The 22594-nt window shown below is 38.8% G+C and overlaps 1 protein-coding gene across 11 annotated transcripts in view; it reads right to left on the bottom strand.

The window, feature by feature from the left end:
• SDCCAG8 (SHH signaling and ciliogenesis regulator SDCCAG8) overlaps nt 1–22594 on the bottom strand; it is a 225179-nt gene that overhangs the window by 195394 nt on the left and 7191 nt on the right. For 7 of the 11 annotated variants that reach the window (XM_026509571.4, XM_048225151.2, XM_048225150.2 and 4 more), the window contains exons 2-4: nt 16572–16724; nt 15785–15870; nt 12507–12620 (exon numbers count right to left, since the gene is read on the bottom strand). In XM_026509571.4, coding sequence (XP_026365356.2) covers nt 12507–12620; nt 15785–15870; nt 16572–16724 — 353 coding nt within the window. Of the gene's footprint in view, nt 1–12506; nt 12621–15784; nt 15871–16571; nt 16785–22594 lie in introns of those variants that run through there. The other 4 variants (XM_044388005.3, XM_048225154.2, XM_044388003.3 and 1 more) reach the window with 3 other exon arrangements.

Genomic DNA, 22594 nt, shown 5'->3' with positions numbered 1-22594 from the left:
CATTAGAAAAGGAATTTATGGTGATAAAACGAAATATTTTATTTTTCTTAATCTTAACTGATCTAACGTATAACAGTTTGCTCACCATCACAGTAGCAGCACTGTATACAGTGATTATAGCTTATGAATAATTGAAATGAATGACAGCAATGTTACAGAGGACAGGAGGGAGGGATTGGAAACACTATAAGGAACTTGCCCTGCCATGTGGTGGTATAGAGCTTTTTGAAAGCAGACTTAGATTACTGATCAATGTAATTGCAAACTCAAGGACAATCACTTACAAAAGTAAAAAAAGTTCAACTGCTATGCTAAGAGAGAAGAAAAACTGCAATCACATAACAGGATCACTTAAAGCCAGCGATGGCAGAAAAAGAGTAGAAGACTGATGAAAGAAAGAAAGAAAAGAAAAGAAAAGAAAAGAAAAGAAAAGAAAAGAAAAGAAAAGAATAGAGAAAAGAAAAGAAAGAAAGAAATAACGAACGAACAAGGGCAATGAGTAGAAAACAGTAATATAGTAGATATTATCCAATTATATTGATAGCCAAGAATATCAACAATAACTTTAAGTGTCCATGGTCTGAATATACCAATTAAAAGAGACTTTAAGAGTGAATGACAAACATGACACAAGTATATGTTGTCTGTAAGAAGCCTACTTTAAATATAAAAACACAGATAAGTGAAAGGTAAATGGATAGAGAGAGGCATACCATGCTAACATAAATCAAAAGAAAGCTGGTGTAGCTATATTAATTTCAGACAAAGCGGACTTCATGCCAAAGAAAAATATAAGGGATAAAAGGAGCATCACATAATGATAAAGGGGTCAATTCTCCCGGCAGACATAATGATCCTTAATGTGTATGTGCCTAACGGTAGAACATCAAAATACATGATACAAAAACTGATAGAACTGTAAAAATAAATAGATGAATCCACTATTTCAGCTGGAGATTTCAAAACCCCTCTGTCAGTAATTGACAGGTCCAACAGATCTTGTCGATTGGCAAAACGCTGAGAGGTACGTAGTTGAACAGAGCAGCACCAGCCGTCAACTGGGTCTAAATTGCATTTATAGAATACTTTATCCAACAAGAGAATACACTTTCTTAAGCTAAAACAGAACAGTCACCAAGACATACCACATCCTGGGCCTAAAAACACACCTTAACAAATGAAAAAGAATAGAAATCATAAAAAGTATGTTCTCAGACCACACTAGAATTAAACTAGAGATCAGTAACAGAAAGATGGCTGGAACACTCCCAACACACTTGGTGATTAAACAACATTTCTAAATAACGTACAGGACATCAAGGACAATGTCTCGAGAAAAATATAAAAATACTTTGAACTAAATAAAAATGAAAATACAACTTACCAAGATTTGTGAGATACAACAATATCAGTGAAAAACATTAGAAAAGAAGAAAGATTCCAAATCAATCATCTAAGCTTCTGTCTTAGGACACTTTAAAAAAAATGGGGAGTAAATTAAATCCAAAGTAAGCAGAAGTATAATAAAAATTAGAGTAGAGATCAAAGAAATTAAAAATAGAAAATCAATAGAGAAAAGCAATAAAACCAAAAGCTGGGTCTTTGAAATGATCAATAAAACTGGTAAGACTCTAGACTCTAGCCTGGCTAACCAAGAAGAAAAGGGAGAAGACACAAATTACTAACATCAGAAATGAAAGAGGGGTCATCGTTATAGATCCCATGGACATTAAAAGGATAACAAAGGAATACCATGAACAACTCTATGCCCATAAATTTTATAATTTAGATAAAACAGACCAATTTCTTAAAAGACACAATCTATCAAAACTCACAGGAGACATAGTCTGAACAAGTCCTACACCTATCAAAGCAAATTAATCAATTATTAGTAACCTTTCAAAACAGAAAGCACCAGGCCTGCCATTAGTTCATTTGTGAATTATGCAAAAAATTTAAGTAATTTTTTACAATTATACCAATTATTTACAACATCTTCCATAAAATATCCAAAGGAATAATTCCTAACTCATTCTTGAAACCAGCATTACCCTAATACCCAAACCAGGTGAAGACACTACAGGAATGGAAAACTAGAGACTGATAATACAGCTTATGAAGATAAATACAAAAATCCTCATCGAAATATCAGCAAAGCAAACATAATGATGTATAAATATACATGTTTATGTATAAACATACATAATGTTGTATAATACATTATACAACAGGACAAAATGGAATTTATTCTAGGTATCCAAGTTTGGTTCAATATTTGAAAATGAATTAATGTAATCCATCACATCAACAAGTGAGAAAAATCATTTATGATCATAACAATAGACAGAAAATGCAAGTGACAAACTCCAGGAGCCATTCAATATAAAAATTCTCAGCAGACGAGAAATAGAGGAAAACACCCTCAAATTTATAAACAGCATCTATAAATAACATACAGCTAACGTCCTACTCAGTCGTGAGACTATAGACAGTTTCCCACTAAGAACAAGAACAAGGCAAGTATGTCCCTTCACATCACTCCTATTCAACATCATACTAAAAATCCTAGCTAATGCAACAAGATATGACAAAGAAATAAAAACCATATATACTGGAAAGGAAGAAATAATTTTTTAAAAAGACATCTGGTTTTGTTTAAACTTGACATGATTCTCTACAAAGAAAATCTCAAAGAATGAAAAAACAGCTAGAAAAAGTGATTCTAGCAAGGCTGCAGATTACAAGGTTAATATAGAGAAGTCGATTGTTTTCTCATATATTAGCAATAGTACTTAGAATTTGAAATAAGAACACATTACCAGTTACATTAACACATTAAAAAATTGAAATACTGAGGTATAAATCTCACAAAATATGTACTAGATCTATATGAATAAAACTGCAAAACTCTGAATAAGAAATCACGGAATACCTAAATAAATGGAAAGACATTCCATGTACATGCACAGAAAGACTCAGTATTGTCAACATGTCAGTTCCCAACCTGCTTTATAGATTCAACACAATCTCAATCAAAATCCAGCATGTCATTTTGTGGATATTTACCAACCGATTTTAATTTATATAAAGGGGCAAAAGACCCAAATAGCTAACACCATAATGAGAAGAACAGTATCAGAAGATTGACACTACCCAACTTCAAGACTTACTATAAAGTTCCAATAATCAAGACAGTATGGTATTTGCAAAAGAATAGACCAATAGATCAAGGGGACAGAGAAGTGAGCCCAGAAATAGATTCAAATAAATATAGTCAACTGATCTTTATAAAGAAGCAAAGGCAATTCAATGGAAACAGTCTTTTCAACAAATGGTGCTGAAACAACTGGATATCTACAAGCAGGGTAAAAAAAAAAAAAGAAGAAGAAGAAGAAGAAGAAAAGAAGAGAAAAGAAAAAAAAATAATCTAGACAGAGATCTTACACTTTCCACAAAAATTAACTCAAATGGAGCATAGATCTAAATATAAAACACAAAATTATAGAAGAATGGGGAAAATACTGATGACCTTGGGTTCGGCAATGATTTTTAAATAGAATACCAAAAGCAAAATCTTTGAAAGAAAAACTGATAAACTGGACTTTACTGAAATTAGAACCTTCTGCTCTATGACAGACACTGTTAAGAAAATCAAAGATGAGCCACAGACGAGGAGAAAAGAACTGCAAAAGACATAGCTGATAAATGACCAGTATCCAAAACATATAAGGCACTCTTAGAACTCAATAATAAGAAAATAAACAACCCAATTTTAAAAAAGAAAGTATATAAATGGAAAATAAGTACAGGAAAATAATGTCCAATACTATATGTCATCAGGGAATTTAAATTAAAACACACCTCAAGTACATAAGTATCCAAAACACTGATGACACCAAATGCTGGCAAGGATGTGGACCATCAAGAACTCTCATTTATTGCTGGTGAAAAAGCAAAATGGTAGAGCCACTTTGGAAGAAGTTTGACAGCTTCTTACAAAACTAAAAATACTCTTATCATATAATCCAGCAATTGAGTTTCTTGATATTTACTCCAATGAGTTAAAAATTTATATCCACAAAAACCTGCACATGAATATTTATAGCAGTGTTGTTCATAGTTGCCAACACTTGGAAGCAAGCAAGATGTCCTTCAAAGGATGAATGGAAAAACCAAACTATGTTATATCCATACAACAGAATTTTACCCAGGGATTAAAAAAAGGCTATTGAGCCATGAAAAGACATGAAGGAAACTTAAATGCCTATTACTAAGTCAGTGAAGCCAGTCTGAAAAGGCTGCAAACTATATGATTCCAACTACATGACATTCTGAAAAATCAAAACTGTGGAGACAAGGAAAGAGATCAGCGGTTGCCGGGATCTGGCGGGTAAGGAAGGAGAGATGATTAAATGGAGCACAGATGATGTTTACTGCAGTGGAACTATTCTCTTTGCTACTGTAATGATGGATACACGTCATTATACATTTTTCAAAAGCTATGAAATGTATGACACAAAGAGTGAGCACTAAGGTAAATGTGGAATTTAGCAAATAATAATGTAATAATATTGGTTCATCAATTGAAACAAATGTGCCACATTGATACATGCTGTTAATAACAGCAAAAACTGCTAAGGAGGTATGAAGGGGAAGTACATGGCAACTCTAGGTACTTTCCACTCAATGTTTCTGTAAACCTTAAACTGATCTAAAAAATAAAGTCTATTGGGGTGCCTGGGTGGCTCAGTCATTAAGCGTCTGCCTTCGGCTCAGGGCGTGATCCCAGGGTCCTGGGATCTAGCCTCACATTGGGCTCCTCCACTGGGAGCCTGCTTCTTCCTCTCCCACTCCCCCTGTTTGTGTTCCCTCTCTCCCTGGCTGTCTCTCTCTCTGACAAATAAATAAATAAAAATCTTTATTTAAAAAAAAATAAATAAAATCTATTAATTTAAAAAAAACTAATAAAATATTTCTACCACACACTTAAAGAAGAGTTAATAACTATAAACTAATCCCAAAAAATAGAAAAGAAAGGAAAACTTCCAAATTCACTCTATGAGGCCAGCACTACGCTTATGCCAAAACCAGATAAAGACGTTACTAGAAAAGAGACCTATAGGCCAACATCCCTGCTGAACACAGATGCAAAAATTCTCAATAAAATACTTGCAAACCAAATCCAACAATACATTTAAAAAAATCATTCGCCACAATCATGTGGAATTTATTCCTGGGCTGCAAGGGTAGTTCAGTATTTGCAAATCAATCAACATGATACACCACATTAATACAAGAGAGGGTAAGAACCATACGATCATTTCAATAGATGCCAAAAAAGCATTTGACAAAGTACAACATCCACTCATGGCAAAAACCCTCAACAAAGTCAGTTTAAAGGGAACGTGACTCAACATGATAAAGGCCATATATCAAAAACCCACAGCTAATATCATCCTCAATGGGGAAGAACTGAGAGCTTTTCCTCTATGGTCAAGAACAAGACAGGGATGTCCACTTTTGCCACTTTTCTGAAACATAATACTGGAAGTCCTAGCCACAGCAATCAGACAACAAAAAGAAATAAAGGGCATCCCAATTGGCAAGAAAGAAGTAAAACTTTCACTATTTGCAGATGACATGATACTCTATATGGTAAACCTGAAAAATTCTACCAAAAAACTGCTAGAACTTATACATGAGTTCAGGAAGGTCACAGAATACAAAATCAACGTACAGAAATCTGTTGCATTTCTATACACCAACAGTGAAGCAGCAGAAAGAGAAATTCAGGAATCTATCGCATTTACATTTGCACCAAAAACAGTAAGATACTAGGACTAAACCTAACCAAAGCGGTGAAAGACCTGTACTCTGAAAACTACAAAACACTGATGAAAGAAATTAAAGATGACACAAAAAAATGGAAAGACATTCCTTGCCCATGGATTAGAAGAACAAATATTGTAAAAATGTTTATAGCATCCAAAGCAATCTACAAATTTAATGCAATCCCTATCAAAATACCAACAGCATTTTTCACAGAGCTAGAACAAACAAGAAGACCCCAAGTAGCCAAAGCATCTTTGAAAAAGAAAAGCAAAGCTGGAGGCATCAAGATTCCTGACTTCAAGCTATATTACACAGCTATAGTGCTCAAAATGGTATGGTATTAGCATAAAAATAGACACAAAAATCACTAAAACAGAACAGAAAACCCAGAATTGAACCCACGAGTATATGGTCAATTAATCTTTGACAAAGCAGGAAAGAATATCCAATAGGGAAAAGACAGTCTTTTCAACAGTGTTGGGAAAACTGGTCAGCTAAGGGCAAAAGAATGGAACTGGACCACTTTCTTACACCATACATAAAAATAAATTCAAAATGGATACCTAAGTATGAGGCCTGAAACCATAAAATCCTAGAGGAGAACATAGGCAGTAACCTCTTTGATAACAGCCACAGCAAGTTCTTTCCAGATATGTCTTCTGAGTCAAGGGAAACAAAAGCAAAAATAAACTATTAGGACTATATCAAAATGAAAAAGCTTCTGCACAGTGAGAGAAACAATCAACAGAACTAAAAGGCAACCCATGGAATGGCAGAAGATACTTGCAAATGACACATCTGATAAAGGGCTGGTATCCAAAATATATAAAGAACTTATCAAACTCAACACTCAAAAAACAAATAATCCAGGGGCATCTGGGTGGCTCAGTCGGTTAAGCATCTGCCTTTGGCTCAGGTCATGATCTCAGGGTCCTGGGATCAAGCCCTGGGTCAGGCTCCTGGCTGAGGTCTCCTCCCCAACCCCCCAGTCAGGCTCTCTCTCTCAAATAAAATCTTAAAAAAAAAACAAAAAACCAAATAACCCAGTTAAAAATGGGCAGAAGACACAAATAGGCATTTTTCCAAAGAAGACATACAGATGGCCAACAGACACATGAAAAGATGCTCAACATCACTGATCATCAAGGAAATACACATCAAAACTACAATATAAAACTACAATGAGATATCACCTCACACCTGTCAGAATGGCTAAAATCAGCAACACAAGATAAAACAGGTGTTGGCAAGGATGTGGAGAAAAGGGAATCCTCTTACATTGTTGGTGGGAATGCAAACTGGTGCAGCCACTCTAGAAAACAGAATGGAAGCTCTTCAAAAGTTAAAAATAGAACTATCCTACCATCCAGCAACTGCAGCAGTAAATAACTATTTACGCAAAGAATATAAAAATACTAATTCAAAGGGATACATGCTCCCCAATGTTTATAGCAGCATTATCAACAATACCCAAATTATGGAAAGAGCCCAAGTGTCCATCAGCTGATGAATGGGTAAAAAAGAAGTGGTATATATTATACAATGGGAGATTAGCCATGAAAGAGAATAAAGCTAGCCATTTGCAATGACATGGATGGAGCTACAGAGTATGATGCTGAGGGAAATAAGTCAGGCAGAGGAACACAAATACCACACGAGTTCACTCAGAAGTGGAATTTAAGAAACAAAACAAATGAACAAAGGGAAAAAAGGGGGGGCAAACCAAGAAACATACTTTTAGCTATGAGAACAAACTGATGGTGACCAGAAGGGAGGTGGGTGAGGGATAGGTGAAATAGGGGATGGGGATTAAGGACGGTGCCTGTCATGATAAGCACTGGGTATTGTATGGAAGTGTTGAATCACTATATTGTATACCTGAAACTAACACACTGTATGTTAACTAACTGGAATGTAAGTAAAAACTTAGGGGTGCCTGGCTGGGTCAGCTGATAGAGCATGTGACTCTTGATCTCCGGGTTGTGAGTTCAAGCACCACGTGTGGCATGGAGTTTACTTAAAATAAAAATAAAATAATAAAATAAAATTTGGGGCGCCTGGGTAGTTCAGTCGGTTAAGTGTCTGCCTTCGGTTCAGGTCATGAACTCAGGGTCCTGGGATTGAGTCCCGCATCGGGCTCCCTGCTCAGCAGGGAGTCTGCTTTTACCTCTGCCCCTCCCCTCACCTGCTTTGTCTCTCTCTCTCTCTTGAATAAATAAAATCTTTAAAAAAATAAATAAATAAAAATTTAATAAGAAAATAAATACTTTTAAAAACAAAAAATAAATTTAAAAAGGATATAAAAAATTTAAAAATTATTAAAATTAAATAAAATTTTTAAAAAACTAATAAACTATTTCTAAGCACTTAAATGTTACTTTTATTCTATTATTCCCTTGTTAAAATGTATCAAATATATACTCCGTCTACCTTTTGAGGCTTTTATAATCTTCCATTTTCCTAGTTCAGCATCATTTTAATAATTTGGGTTTTTTTTAAAGATTTTATTTATTTATTTGACAGAAAGAGAGCACAAGCAGGCAGAGCGGCAGGCAGAGGGAGAGGGAGAAGCAGACTCCCCAGCTGAGCAGGGAGCCCAATGCAGGACTCAGTCCCAGGACCCCAGGATCATGACCTGAGCCAAAGGCAGATGGTTCACCAACTGAGGCTGACCAGGTACCCCTCCTTTTAATAATTTCTTTTTTTTTCATTTTATTTATTTATTTGATGGAGAGAGAGAGAGAGAGAGAGCACAAAGAGGCGGAGCAGCAGAGGCAGAGGGAGAAGCAGACTCCCCGCTGAGCAAGGAGACCAATGCGGGGCTCAATCCCAGGACCCTGGGATCACGACCTGAGCCGAAGGCAGACGCTTAACCGCTGAGCCACCCAGCACCCTTAATTTATCTAACAGACATCCTCTACTGCAGGAATTTATAATAGATGCCTTGTGTCCCCCATAAATAATCCATATTCACCCTGAATATGTCCTTTCAGTGTAGCTGTTTTCTCTACGAAACTCTTTCATCTTCCCTCTGCTGATCTAAACGATCCTACTCCTTTAAGATTATCCTCTCCCAGAAAAACACCCCCCAAAACTCCAGCTTTTAGTACCTTTCTACTCTTATTATAATTTAAGTTAATACTACAGAACGCGGACTACATTATACTCTCTCTGCTGTTGCTATGGCGCCCATAAGCATTAGGACTCTCTTCCCAACTAGATGGTAAGTTTATTTTATTTTTTTTAAAAATTCATTTATTTATTTGTCAGAAAGAAAGAGAGAGAGCCCAAGCTGGGGGGGGGGGCGGGGGGGGGGGGAGCATGGCAGGCTGAGGGAGAAGCAGGCTCCCTGCTGAGCAAGGAGCCCAATGCAGGACCCTGGGATCATGACCTGACCTGAAGGCAGACGCTTAATGCACTGAGCCGCCCAGGCGTCCCACACCTAGATGGTAAGTTTATTACAATTTGTATTGTGGTAGAGTCTGCCACCCCAAAATATGCCACCTTGTGAAAAAAGAATTATTTTGAGCTAAAGGCACTTATAAAACAGCAGATACAAAAAAGATTGACCTTCCCTTTCTTCCTGGAAGCAGGAGATAAAACTCCCATGTGAAAAATGTCCTCTGCATATGAGGAAGAAAGAAACATTCTTATCACCAGAGGGAGTGGAGGCTGAGAGGAATCTGTGCGAACAGACCTCATTAAAATAACTCATCTTCCTTTAATCTCCCCATATACTTTAGTTATGTTTCCACATTGCCTCTCTTTGTTCAACATAGTATAAAAGCATTTCGGTTTTGCCATTTCTTTGGGTCATCATTTCCTTATGAGAGTTCCCATGTCACATAAAACTTGTATTAAAACGATCCCATTTACAATGCACCAAAAGGAATAAAATACCTAGGAATAAGCCTAACCAAGGAAGTGAAAGACCTGTACTCTGAAAACTATAGAACACTGATGAAAGAAACTGAAAAAGTTACAAACAAATGGTAAGATAGCCCATGCTTATGGACTGGAAGAATAAATACCATTAAAATGGCCATACTACGCAAGGCAATCTACAGAGTCAATGTAATCTGTATCAAAATACTTACAGCATTTTTCACAGAACTAGAATAAATAATCCTAACATTTGTATGGAAACAAAAAGACCCTAAATAGTCAAAGTAATCTTGAGAAAGAAGAACAAAGGTGGAGATATCACAATCCCAGATTTCAAGATATACTATACAGCTATAGTAATCAAAACAGTATGGTAATGGCACAAAAATAGACACAGATCAGTGGAACAGAATAGAGAGCCCAGAAATTAACCAATGAATATATGGTCACTTAATCTATGACAAAGGATGCTAGAATATCCAATGGAAAAAAGATAGTCTCTTCAACAAATGGTGCTGGGAACTGCACAGCTACATGTAAAAGAATGAAACTGGACCACTTTCTCACACCATACATAAAAATATACTCAAAATGGATTAAACAGCTACATGTGAGACCATAAAACTTTTAAAAGAAAAAACATAGGCAGTAATCTCTTGGATCAGCAACATGTTTATGGCTATGTCTCCTCAGGCAACGGAAACCAAAATAAAAAGCTTTTGCCCAGCAAAGGAAATCACCAACAAAACAAAAAGGCAACCTCATGAATGGGAGAAGAGATTTGCAAATGATAATATTGATGAGGGGTTAATATCCAAAGTATATAAAGAACTTGTTCTATTCAATACCAAAAAAAGTAAATGATCTGATTTAAAAACAGGCAGAGGACCTGAATAGAAGGTCCAAAGAAGACATACACATGGCCAACAGAGACATGAAATGATGCTCAACATCACTCATCATGAGGGGATAAAAATCAAAATTACAATGAGATATCACCTCACACCAGTCAGAATGGCTAATACCAAAAAGACAAGAACTAACAAGTATTGATGAGGCTGGGGCAACAGGCAATCTTCATGCACTGTTGGTGGGAATATAAATTGGTGCAGCCACTGTGGAAAACAGTATGGAGGGTCCTCAAAAAAATTAAAAACAGAAATACCATATGATCTAGTAATTTCACTCCAGGTATTTACCTCAACTGACTTAAATCCAAAAAGATCTATGCACCTCTCTGTTTACTTCAGCAGTATTTGCAGTAGTAGTCGAGACACGGAAGTAACCAAATATGCATTGATAGAAGAATGGATAAAGAAGATGGGATGTGTGTGTGTGTGTATCCATATGCATATATATATGTATATATGGAATAGAATATTACTCAGCCATAAAAAAGAATGAGATCTTGCATTTGTGACAATATGGATGGACCTAGAGGGTATCATTCTAAGTGAAATAAATCAGACAGAGGAAGACAAATACCATATGATTTCACTTTTATGTGGAATCTAAAAACAAAATGAAAGAACAAACAAAGACTCAAATATAGAGAACTGGTGGTTGTCGGAGGGGAGGTGGGTAGGGATATGGGTGAAACAGATAAAGGGGATTAAGAGGTACAAACTTTCAGTTATAAAAGAAATGAATCACAGAGATGAAAAGTACAGACAGGTACTACAGTCAATAACATTGTAACGACATTGTACTCTGACAGATGGTAACTACAGTTACCGTGGTGAGCACTGAGTAATATATGGGATTGTTCAATCAATATGTTGTACGCCTAAAATTAATATTGTATGTTGATTATACTTCGATAATAAAAAAACAAATAAATGTATATATTTTCATCCTGTTAATCTGTTTTACCTTAATTTAATTATGATTCACAGCCAAAAATCCTAAGAGGGTAGAGGTAAAACTCCCATACAATGTCTTTTAAGCTTTACCCATAGCATCTTAGAGATTAACAGGAGCTTGTTAAGGGAATGAGTCCTAGGATATTATTTCAGCCTTTTTGGTAATCCAAGAATACTTGTGCAATAATGATTATATTCTCCAAGAATGAAGACACAGCAACATGCTAAGATGGGGAATTTCTTGGAAAGTCAGGACATTGAAATGTCTAAAGGTTTCCGAAATCCTGCACCTTGGAAAAGGAACCAAAATGTAAAAAATATGATATATTAATATTGAATAAAAAAGGAAGAAAAACTATAACACGTAGTTTGGAAAGGCATAAAGGCTCCGATGGCATTAATGACTTTACCAAACTGCATATAGTTGAACATCTGGCATTACAAGCCGTAGGGGACACATCTGGTTTCTTGATCATTGTTATCAGTACCCCCACGAGCCATTCTCATTCGACTCTAAGGTAGGAACCTTCAGGCTGACAATAGGGGAGATCGAGTCAGCAGTTCAGAACCGCGGGTTGACGAGTGTGGGAGACTGACTGGTATTACCACCCCAAAGCATTTCCCATCAGCTGTGCTAAAGAACGTGGGGTGGAAAGCACAAACCCGAAACATGAGAGCACATTATCAAAATGTTAGACACAGTTATGGGCCACTGGGAAGTGAAGCAATCAGAAATGGCAAGGTCAGGAGTATCATTCCCCGGCTGGGGAAGCCCCTGTAACGTACCAGTCTTTTCAAACATGTAAACATAACAACTGTCAATGTAGGGCAATACACGTGAAGACTAATAATAGCAAATTTTCATATAAGGTATCATTAATAGAAACTTTAATTTAGTAGCGTTTGAATTTTGAATGAGAAGCTTACCTTGCAGAACTTGACTTCTGCCTCTAAATGATGAATGTACTGAGACTGGTCATTGATGATAGGAACAAGATTGTATACAGTAGGCATATTGGCTTCCTCATACTCTGATGACCTCTAAGGCAAAAAATGAAAACAAACACAAATTAAGCATGTTTGGATTTAGCAAAGAAGCAGGTAATACCACTCCACCCTCAATTTAGTACTGATGTCATACAAACATGGGGTAGATCACATTGTGGCCAATAGCATTTCTTTCTCTATCCTGTAAATTCCACAAACAGATAAGATTCAGGGATATGAATATCTTTTTTTTTTTTTTTAAGATGGAAAGTGAAAGTTGTTATAAAAAGTATGTGGCAAATGGAAAAATGCTGGTGTAGTCTCATTGGCTTGGGAAGAACTGCCTACCAGAGCCATCTGGAAATGTGACACCCCATTCAGCAATGCGGAGATAAACAGACAATTCTCTTCAAGAAACTGCCAGGTGAGAGCACTGCTAGCTAAAACGGCAGACCAGCTGCCTGCTGAAGGGATTCTTTAGACAAGGGTTTGCTGCCAGGTGTCTCCACAAGGTAAAATTCTATCTACAAAGGAGTACGTTAGCAAAGTGTGGTTTCTGATTTTTGACCCTAGTACTCAAGGCAATTTGAGGCTATGCTGGTCTGGAGTATGGAGCCGCCACACCTAGAGTGCTAAAGCAGGACCCTCGGGAAACCGACAGCTACCCTGCACCAGGAGTCCAGCAAACAGACCGCAGAAGACGTGTTCATTCTCCATCCCTCTGCAGCATTCCTGCATTGACTTTAATGTATACCCTACTCTCTCCTCAAATGATTACAATGTGGCTTCTAGAATCATTTATCATTCCATGATATTTTTTAAGGAGAAGAGGAAATCGGGAAGGGAGAATGAGTGTCAACCAGTGAAATGAACCCAGAGAAAGCTGGAGATGAGACACCTGATCATTGTTTCTCAGTCTGCTAGAAATTCCTAACAACGAAGGACCAGCTCTCGTGGCAGAATAAATAAGTAGAATTTTGCTTTTTGGCATATTAAAGAAATTTAAAAACCAAAGTAACTTTAATTAAATGGATTATCTCTGGTGACTAGAAAGCAATTAATTATAATAATTTTATATTAATAGAAATGGGTCCAGAACATAGGCAAATAAGAATTAAATATTACTGTGGGTACATGTAGGATAGTCTATGTAAAAAATTTTAAAAACACAAGCTAATACTGTGTGGAAAATGAAATCACCTGTATATGTAAGGGTTTCTTATAGTCTGGATAGCCACATTTCACAAACATAAGTCATAATGTGTGGATATATTTTCCATCTCAACAGTGCGTCAGTTTCATGTCAAGAGAGCCATGTGTTTCTGATATGTCATGCTGGCTATGAAAGTGCATCTAAGGGGCGCCTGGGTGGCTCAGTCGGCTGGGCATCCCACTCTTGGTTTCGGCTCAGGTCATAATCTCAGGGTTGTGAGATCGAGCCCCAAGTCGGGCTCGGTGCTGAGTGCAGAGTCTGCTTCAGATTCTTTCCCCACTCCCTCTCCATCCCCCTCTGCATCTTCCCCCCTCCCCCGCTCACATTCTCGCTCGTTCGCAAACAGATAAAATCTTAAAAAAGAAAAGAAGAGGAAAGTGCATCTGAAGTGCTTCTAAACCTTCCAGCACTGCTTATTATCACTCTGGCTTGTAATCATTCCACGTGGGCTAATACAGCCAGAGTCTACGTTGCACCCTCCCACGTAGCTGCGTATAAACAGACACGGGGATGTGTGAAGTGTATGCTGCATATACTGAACTGATGACACTCTTCATGAGGCTTCTCCTGCTACCCGGATTCAACCAGCTCTGTAATATCACTGCTCCGTTGTACCTTTAAAATGCTAATGCGTATGCCTGAGCATTCAACAGACAGAGCAACTTCGTCTACTAGACCTGAAAGAGCTCTACCCACTGTGTGCTTAAGAGCATTCTGTAAACCAGGTCTCCACAGGAATACATTTACTGAATGGTGAAATGCTGTATTAAAATTATAACTGATAGCCATAAATATTGAATAGGGGCCTGCAGTACACGTCTCTAAAGTGGGAAGTAAGCATGATGATATGCGTCAGGCTGGAGTGAAGTGTTAATATGGGGGTATGGTTACAACATTGCAGCTGTGAGTAAAGCGACACGTCTCCACAGTTTCTACCGTGCAGCCCTGGTATCCAACTGTCACACACACTGAAAATGCAAGGTACTTATTGCTACTTCGACACGTTAGATTTGTGTCAGACTGCATAGGTTTCTAAAGAATTTTAAGTATATGTTCTTACCTTATTATTACAGAAACACTGTGAGGCATAATACCCTTCTAGACAGTAAGTAATAGGCCCAGATAGACCTAAGGCCTAGACCGTTATTTTGACCATTTAAACCTGGCCAAATCCTTCCCTCATACCTATCCCTCCCTCACATCTGTCTCAGGCATTAGCATACCACATTGCTTCATTCAGGAATAGTTCACTCTGTCAAAGCAATAGCAGTAAAAAACAACTTCAGAAAAAAATAAAGTATAGCTTCTCACATTTTGCAATTTTATAACCACGTATTTTAAAATGCAGAATAAGATTATATACTTTGGCTTTGACATTCAAAATAAATATTACAAAGGACAGCTAGAAATATAATTAAGTAAATTCAAAAAAAGATGGGATATCGATATGACCCCATAAAAAAGAAAGAGCTATCCCTTCCCATAGATTGTTCCTTTTTTTAATATTTGCTAACAGTTGCAAAGTAAATTCTCCAAACTGTTTCCTCACTTACATTTTTCAAGCGAACGATAAATTTAAAACTCAGGATTCCCTCTGCCATGGAAGTCTCTCTTCTTCAGCCAAAATAATCAGAGGGGAGATAATTTCTTTTAATGCTTTATGCTATTAGAATGTCCTGCTCAGAATTTGTCGAGAACATACACTACTAAAACAACACTGTAGAGCTGAAACACACTTAGAGGGCACCTGGGTGGCTCAGTCGGTTAAGCGTCCGACTCTTGATTTCAGCTCAGGTCACCATCTCAGTGTCATGAGATCAGGTCCCATGTTGGGCTCCACACTGAGCGTGGGGTCTGCTTGAGATTCTCTCTCCTTCTCCCTTTCCCCCTCCCTCCATTCATGCTTTTTCTCTCTAAATAAATAAATAAATAAATAAAATCTTCAAAAAAACCCAAAAACATAGAAAGACAATGCTCTTGTCAGGTTGCAAATGTTGATACGCACCAGAGGGGACACATTTCGTCTTCTTGATGGAGACACCTCACTTTCCTTAGTTGCCTGCTGGTGCAACAAAGCTTTGAGCTGATTGACTGCAGAGCAAACACAATGGCTTTCATTAGCCTTCCCATGGATCCGCGGCTTATCACCACCCATCCACGCTTCCATCCATCTAACAAACACAGTGTAAACATGTTTTATGCATCAACAACTGTGCAATGGGCTGGGGGTCCAAAGGCAGACATGAGAAAACCTCTACCACTTAAAAGCTAAGAGTCTACGGAGCAAGAGAGATCCACTGACAGATACAAAACTATGTAGTAAGTTTCCATGTAGCTCTATGGCTAGTCACAGTGTTATAAGAGGAGGACACACCTAATCATGCCTGCTTTTAGAGAGGATGAACAGAAGATTACCAAGCAGAAAAGGGTGAGAAAAATCCCAGTTACAAGGGATGGCATAAGCACAGAAGCCGGGCGAGGAGGCTGCTATGACTAGAACAGGGCTTGAGAGATGGATAGTGTGGAGGAGGATAGAAATACGAAGCTGGAGAGGTAGCTTGGAGCCATGCTGAGAAAACATTGCTCTGACATAGAAAGGATTTTGGACGTCAGCCTATAGGCACCATGAAGTCAAAGGAAAAATATTCAGCAAGGGAATTATATCAGCTAATCTGTGTTTCAGGAAGAAAACGCCACCTGCAGAGCTGGGACGGCCTGTAGTCCTTACTGTACGGAGCTGAAATATTCACTGTGTGTCATTCAGACTAGGACTGACACCCACTCGCACTCACCGGCATGGCTGTGTTGCAGTTCGTGCCAGGCCATCCCAGGGTCCTCATTTTCTACACCGCTACTACATGTGGGACCCGGCGCCTCTTCCCCAACAGCGACACCACCTTCCCTCAGGGCACACTGCAGCTGGTGAATGCTTCTGTTCGCGCGCTCTGCAACAACATGATGACAGTCTGGGCGGCCACGTGTACACTTACTCCAAAAGGCAGTTTCTAAAGGAGAACCCATTGTGTCTCATACTTTATGGAAACAAGCAGAGATTTGTTTCCAGCTTGCTGAGGACAGTGCTGAGGAAGACAGGGATGCAGTTCGTGGGTCAGAGGTGAGACCTGATGATCCCTAACGTCCCTGACACGTCAGTGGTGGATATTCACCCTATATAGCCCTACTGCCAAGGAGGATAGAATAGGATAGCTCCTCCCCCACCCCCCAAACACCAATCCCACCCCAGAAAGGGCTCCCCTTCCCCTCCTTGAGATACCGGGGTGGTGGGCAGAACTAGCAAGAGGGACTCCCACACGCCAAGTTCCCGCCCAGGGAAGTCTATTTGCCCCTGTGAGCCAGATGCCCCTCCTGAACTGAGAGACAGCCTACTGTCTGGCCTCCTTTTGATCCAGATCGGAAGAGCTGAATGAAGTGCTTACAGTGCTTGCCTCTGCAGTGTCGTCCTTCCTATGTCCTGCTGGCTGACTACACATCTGTAGAAATTCTTGGCTAGTGGACCCACTAAGAATTGAAGCTTAAACTCACTAGCACATACTTAACACTACAGCCTAAAACGAAGTATCTTACAGTATATTATACTATAGCAGTTCATCTCTAGAATAGTGCCCCCAAAAAACCCGGCCTCTACCCTTGTCCCCTCCCAAGTTGAAACTAAGGGTAACTTGCACTCACCAACAGAATGCAGGAGTTACACCATGCCAGACCAGGCTTCATTTTTTTTTTTTTTTTAGATTTATTTATTTATTTGAGAGAGAGAGCGCGCACACAAAAGGGTACTCAGAAGTGTGCACTCACAAGCACCCCTGTGCACACGTGAAAGGGGTAGTAGGGGAGGGACTGCAGGGGAGGGGTGGAGGGGGAGGGACAAGCAGACTCCCTGCTTAGTATGGAGCCCACTCCTGGCTCAATCCCAATCCCATGACCATGTGAGATCATGACCTGAGCCAAAACCAAGAGTAAGGAGCTTAACTGACTGAGCCACCCAGGCGCCCCTGGGCTTCATTTTCTAAATGTCTGGTGGCTTCTGCTTCCTCCCTCCTGGAAGGCTTGTTTTTATCATTCCTAAGCCACTAAGTAGGAAGCCTGCCTACCCTGCTGGAGAGATTGCCAAGGGGCCATGTGGAAAGGAGAGGCCCTGAGACCACATGGGTAAGAGAGGCCCAACCCTGCTGACAGCCCAGTGCAGCCTCCAGATGACTCCAGCACCGGAGGCCATCTCACTGCAAAGGCATGAAAGAGACAGGAAGAACTGTCCAGCTGGGTCCCGTCAACCCAAATGCCTTCAGTTGTTGCTGTCAGCCACCAGGCTTTACAGTGGTTTCTTATGCAGTAATAGAGAACTGAAATAATTATCCAGTGAAATACCCAAAAAGGTTTTCAGCAAAGGGTCCAAGCCTTACATTAAAAACAGAACTATACTAATCACCCTAGCGAAGGCATTTCTGAGAATTCTATCCTACTTTATGGATATTTTTACATGCCTAACAACCGGAGAACCAGGCAATCGATTAGTAATTTCATTAATTAAGGTCCATTTATTTTTTCCATTTAAACTTGTTGTTTCTGCTAATCTCTTAGGACTGAATTCACTGGTTCCTATTTAGAAAACATTAACTATAACAAAAACTGTTCCTTGCACGGTAGAACTGGGACCCAGATTTCAGTCACCCTGTTCAAATTTTGACATCTATATTTGAAAGTTATTTTTTAATCCACTCATTGATTTACCAAGCATCTACATATATCTAAGATGGAAATGTATGTTAGAAAAAGATGAATTCCCACGCAAATTCATCTATATCTATTATCTATCTATTTTTTAAAATTTTTACACTTTTAATTTTTTTAAAGTCTTTATATATTTATTAGAGAGAGAGAGAGAGCACAAGCAGGGGGAGCACCAGAGGGAGAGAGAGAAGCAGGCTCCTCACTGAGTGGGGAGCCTGATGCAGGTCTTGATCCCAGGACCCTGAGATCATGACCTGAGCTGAATGTAGACACTTAAGCAACTGAGCCACCCAGGTGCCCTCTAATCTATTTCAAATGGACTCCATTGAAACAATACTTAAGATATTGGAGGGGAGGAGATAGTACTTTCCCTAAGAAGGAGCAACTGGTAACAATGATGGCCAATGACATTCTTGCTCTTCCTTGACAACTTAGGTCTACTTCTTCTTGTGTCCTCGGGAGAAAAGCTCCTCATCTTTGCTACCTATATGGGAACTCTAAGAGAGTTACCAAACATCTATCTTTTCATTACCAGTCATGGATGAAAACATATTTACAAACATATATTCTACAGGACCTTGAGAAACAGATTTTCTCCAAACTCATTAATTTCAAAGTTTAGAACAGAAAAAGTAACTGTAACTCAGTAGGAAAAAATATATAATCTAAGTTATAAAATATCTGACATAGGTTGTTCACTTAGAGCAACTCATTTTATTTCTTGATAAACTAAAGAAAGCAGGTCTTTCAGGTCAGGGTTCAACAGTGAAATTTTATTACTAACTACACTAGAGACTCACTGAATTTATCACTACATTTCTCTCTACACACCAATCCTATTTCCACACAGACCTGTCTCTGACAGGCAGTTGGAGCTGAATACTAACCAAGCCTGGCCTCCTCTTACTCATCATGAGTTTTGTTTTTTGGGATGGTTTGGTGTTTTTTTTTTTTTTTTTTTCTTTTTACTCATCATGAGTTTGAGAAAAACCCGGATAAGACACATTCCTGGTTTTAGCAAAATAAGAAGTAGCAGTTTTCCAACAACTTAGTATTTTCTAAAGAGATTTGTTAATGGAAAAGGAAAATCAACATGCTACACAATAAGCAATTTGGTTCACAGAGCTTTAGATTTACACCATAATCTATGAATAAAGCACTTATCTTTAGTACATCCATTAGAAAGGAAACAGAGGGTTTAACTAACATTAAAAGTGTGCTCTGTGGAGCTATGAAATGATTTCACTTCTAAGATAAAGGATAATTATTTATTTACACCTAATTTGACTAAAAGCTAATAAGCTATATTAGGAAAAAGAAAGGAAATCTGGAAAAAAATTCAGCTGAAAATCTCTATACGTAGAGTTCTTTTATCAGATTACAATGACGGCAGAGTTTCATGAGCCCATTTAACCCATTTCCCAATATTCTTCTTTACTCTTGTAGAATTTATGACATTCAAAGATTACATGTTAAAATTACACTATGAAAACAGTTATTATGTGAAATAGTGAGATATTGAAATCAACTATTCCAAGGAAAAGTGATACCCAAGATAGAGGTGTTTTTGCAATCACTGACTTCAGTTGATAGGATCAGAGAGGAAGAGAAGGAATTTGCAAGAACTGTGTCCTAAAACTAAGAAGGTAAGTGATATTTTTAAGTCATTTCAATAGTATATTACAAAACACTCTAAATGCTCTTCAAGTATACACATAGCAACATAATTATACACTGTAACAGACAGAGTTAATCCTGAGGAATAATAATGCTTAGATGGTTCAAACAGATGAAACCCTATTGCTCTTCAGCCCGAACAACTGCAACTGAAGGCTTTATAGTCCTTACAAAGAACACTACACCCTACATGCCGTTATCTGCTACAAACCGGATTACACAGGAGGTTCTAGTTATCATTTCCTATCCCATTGCGAATGGGCAAACTTTATCCGTCCATAACCAAGAGACAGAAAGAATACTCATTTCCCCTTCTCTCCAGAGAGGACAGTAAGAGTATTTCACACTGCATCCTGATTTCTTCTCTCCAGCACCAACCACGGCCTGAAAATAAACTTAATTATCAATACAGACCCAAATAGGACCTCTGAGTCCCAAAGCATCACGTGAACATAAGGTAAGTAAATAATATTTCTGGAGGTCCGCTATCTGAACACCAATCAGTACAATGAGCACCAAAAGTGAGTGAGCTGCTGACTGCTGGCCAATTTCAGTCTGTCTTTTTTTTTTTTTTTTAAAGATTTTATTTATTTATCTGACAGAGAGAGAAACAGCCAGTGAGAGAGGGAACACAAGCAGGGGGAGTGGGAGAGGAAGAAGCAGGCTCCTAGCAGAGGAGCCTGATGTGGGGCCTGATCCCACAACGCCAGGATCACACCCTGAGCTGAAGGCAGACGCTTAACTGCTGTGCCACCCAGGCGCCCCCAATTTCAGTCTGTCTTAATCATTGTTGTAGTCCAGTTCCCCACCATTCTCTCTCCCAGCTCACCATCAGGCCTCTCTTCACCAAGGTGTTTTTGAACAAAAGACAACTATGTCCCAGTCTAGGAAGGATCATCACTTATATACAGACCGTGAATTATTCATGTCTACATTCTCCATCTGCACAGGGAGATGTGAACAAGAATTACCCCGGTGACGGGGTGGTGGAACCACTCCCCAGGCAGCGCCCAGCTGTCTCTGAGAAACCATGCAATGAGCCATACCTCCCTAGGCTGAGATACGACATGCACCGCAGTTCTTAAAACAAGCCGAGAGCAGGGCAGACAAGCAGAAAAATGAAACCACAGCGAGATAAGAGATGCATGTGTCTGTCCACACTTGACTGGGCCTCAGATAGTTCAGAAGATTGCTGTCGCTATTTACTAGGGGACTGACATCTAGGACAACCAAGATAAAAACAGCCTAATCCAAAGTCAGACAAAGCCAGCCTTGGAAATGACAATTATAACAGCGAACGGGATTAAAAGTAACGTGCAGAAACGAAAAGATCTAAAAGAAAAATCTATCATAAAAGAAAAGACCCTAACAGCCGAAAAATGTGCTGAAGTGGTTGGCGCAGGAGTGAAAGATAATCTGAATAAGAATGTCAAGGTCTTAAGAAAGCAGTGGCCTGAAAGTCATTGAGGATGTGTAGATGTTGGCAAATCAAGGAGATCAGCTATATACATTATGAAGGATACACCTGGTATGTTTTGGGCTGATAAAGAAGTAATCCTAGCCAGACTGGCAGAACACAGGTAAAATCACCAGCCAGGACAATCAGTATCCTTAACCGTAATTACTCGCAAGTACGATTATTGTAGGACAAAGGCGATGAGCAAGGCCTTGCTACTTCCAGGTCACGGTTTCTCAACCCAGCACTACTGACGTTTGCATCCGATAGTTCTTTACTGTAAGGAGCTGCATTGTGTGTGTTCAGTGGCCTCCCTGTCTTCTACCCACTGGATGCCAATAGAAACCACCCCCCCCCCAACCACCACCAGTTGTGACAACTGAAAATGTCTCTGTAAATTACCAAATGTCCCCTGGGTGAAAAAATCACCCCTGGTTGAGAACCAGTGATTTAGATCAATAAAACAGCATAGCTAGGGTTCAGATTTGGGTTTTGGTTTTTTTTTCAAATTTTTATTTAATTTCTAGTTAGATAACATACAGTGCAATACTGGTTTCAGGAGTACAATTCAGCGATTCATCACTTACATACAACACCCAGTGCTCATCATGACAAGCACCCTCCTTAATACCCATCACCTATCTAGCCCATCTCCCACCCACCTCCCTCCATCAACCCTCAATTTGTTCTCTACCTTTAATTACAGCAATTGTGCTACTCGGTATTTACCCAGAGCATACAAAAAATAATAATAATAATAATAATAATAATACAGATTTGAAGGGGTAGATGCTCCCCGATGTTTATTGCGGCATTATTGACAATGTTCAGAACTGAGGAAAGACTTCCCACATTACTACATTGTAACTACAGCCACCTCTTAATGAAAAATGGGCAGGACAGTGAGCTAGTCAGCCACAGTCGTGGTGGTGGACA

Source organism: Ursus arctos, unplaced genomic scaffold (genome assembly GCF_023065955.2).
Source record: "Ursus arctos isolate Adak ecotype North America unplaced genomic scaffold, UrsArc2.0 scaffold_2, whole genome shotgun sequence".
Classification (NCBI taxonomy): domain Eukaryota; kingdom Metazoa; phylum Chordata; class Mammalia; order Carnivora; family Ursidae; genus Ursus; species Ursus arctos.
Note: the sequence above shows the minus strand (reverse complement) of the source record. Positions and strands in the feature narration are given on the sequence as shown.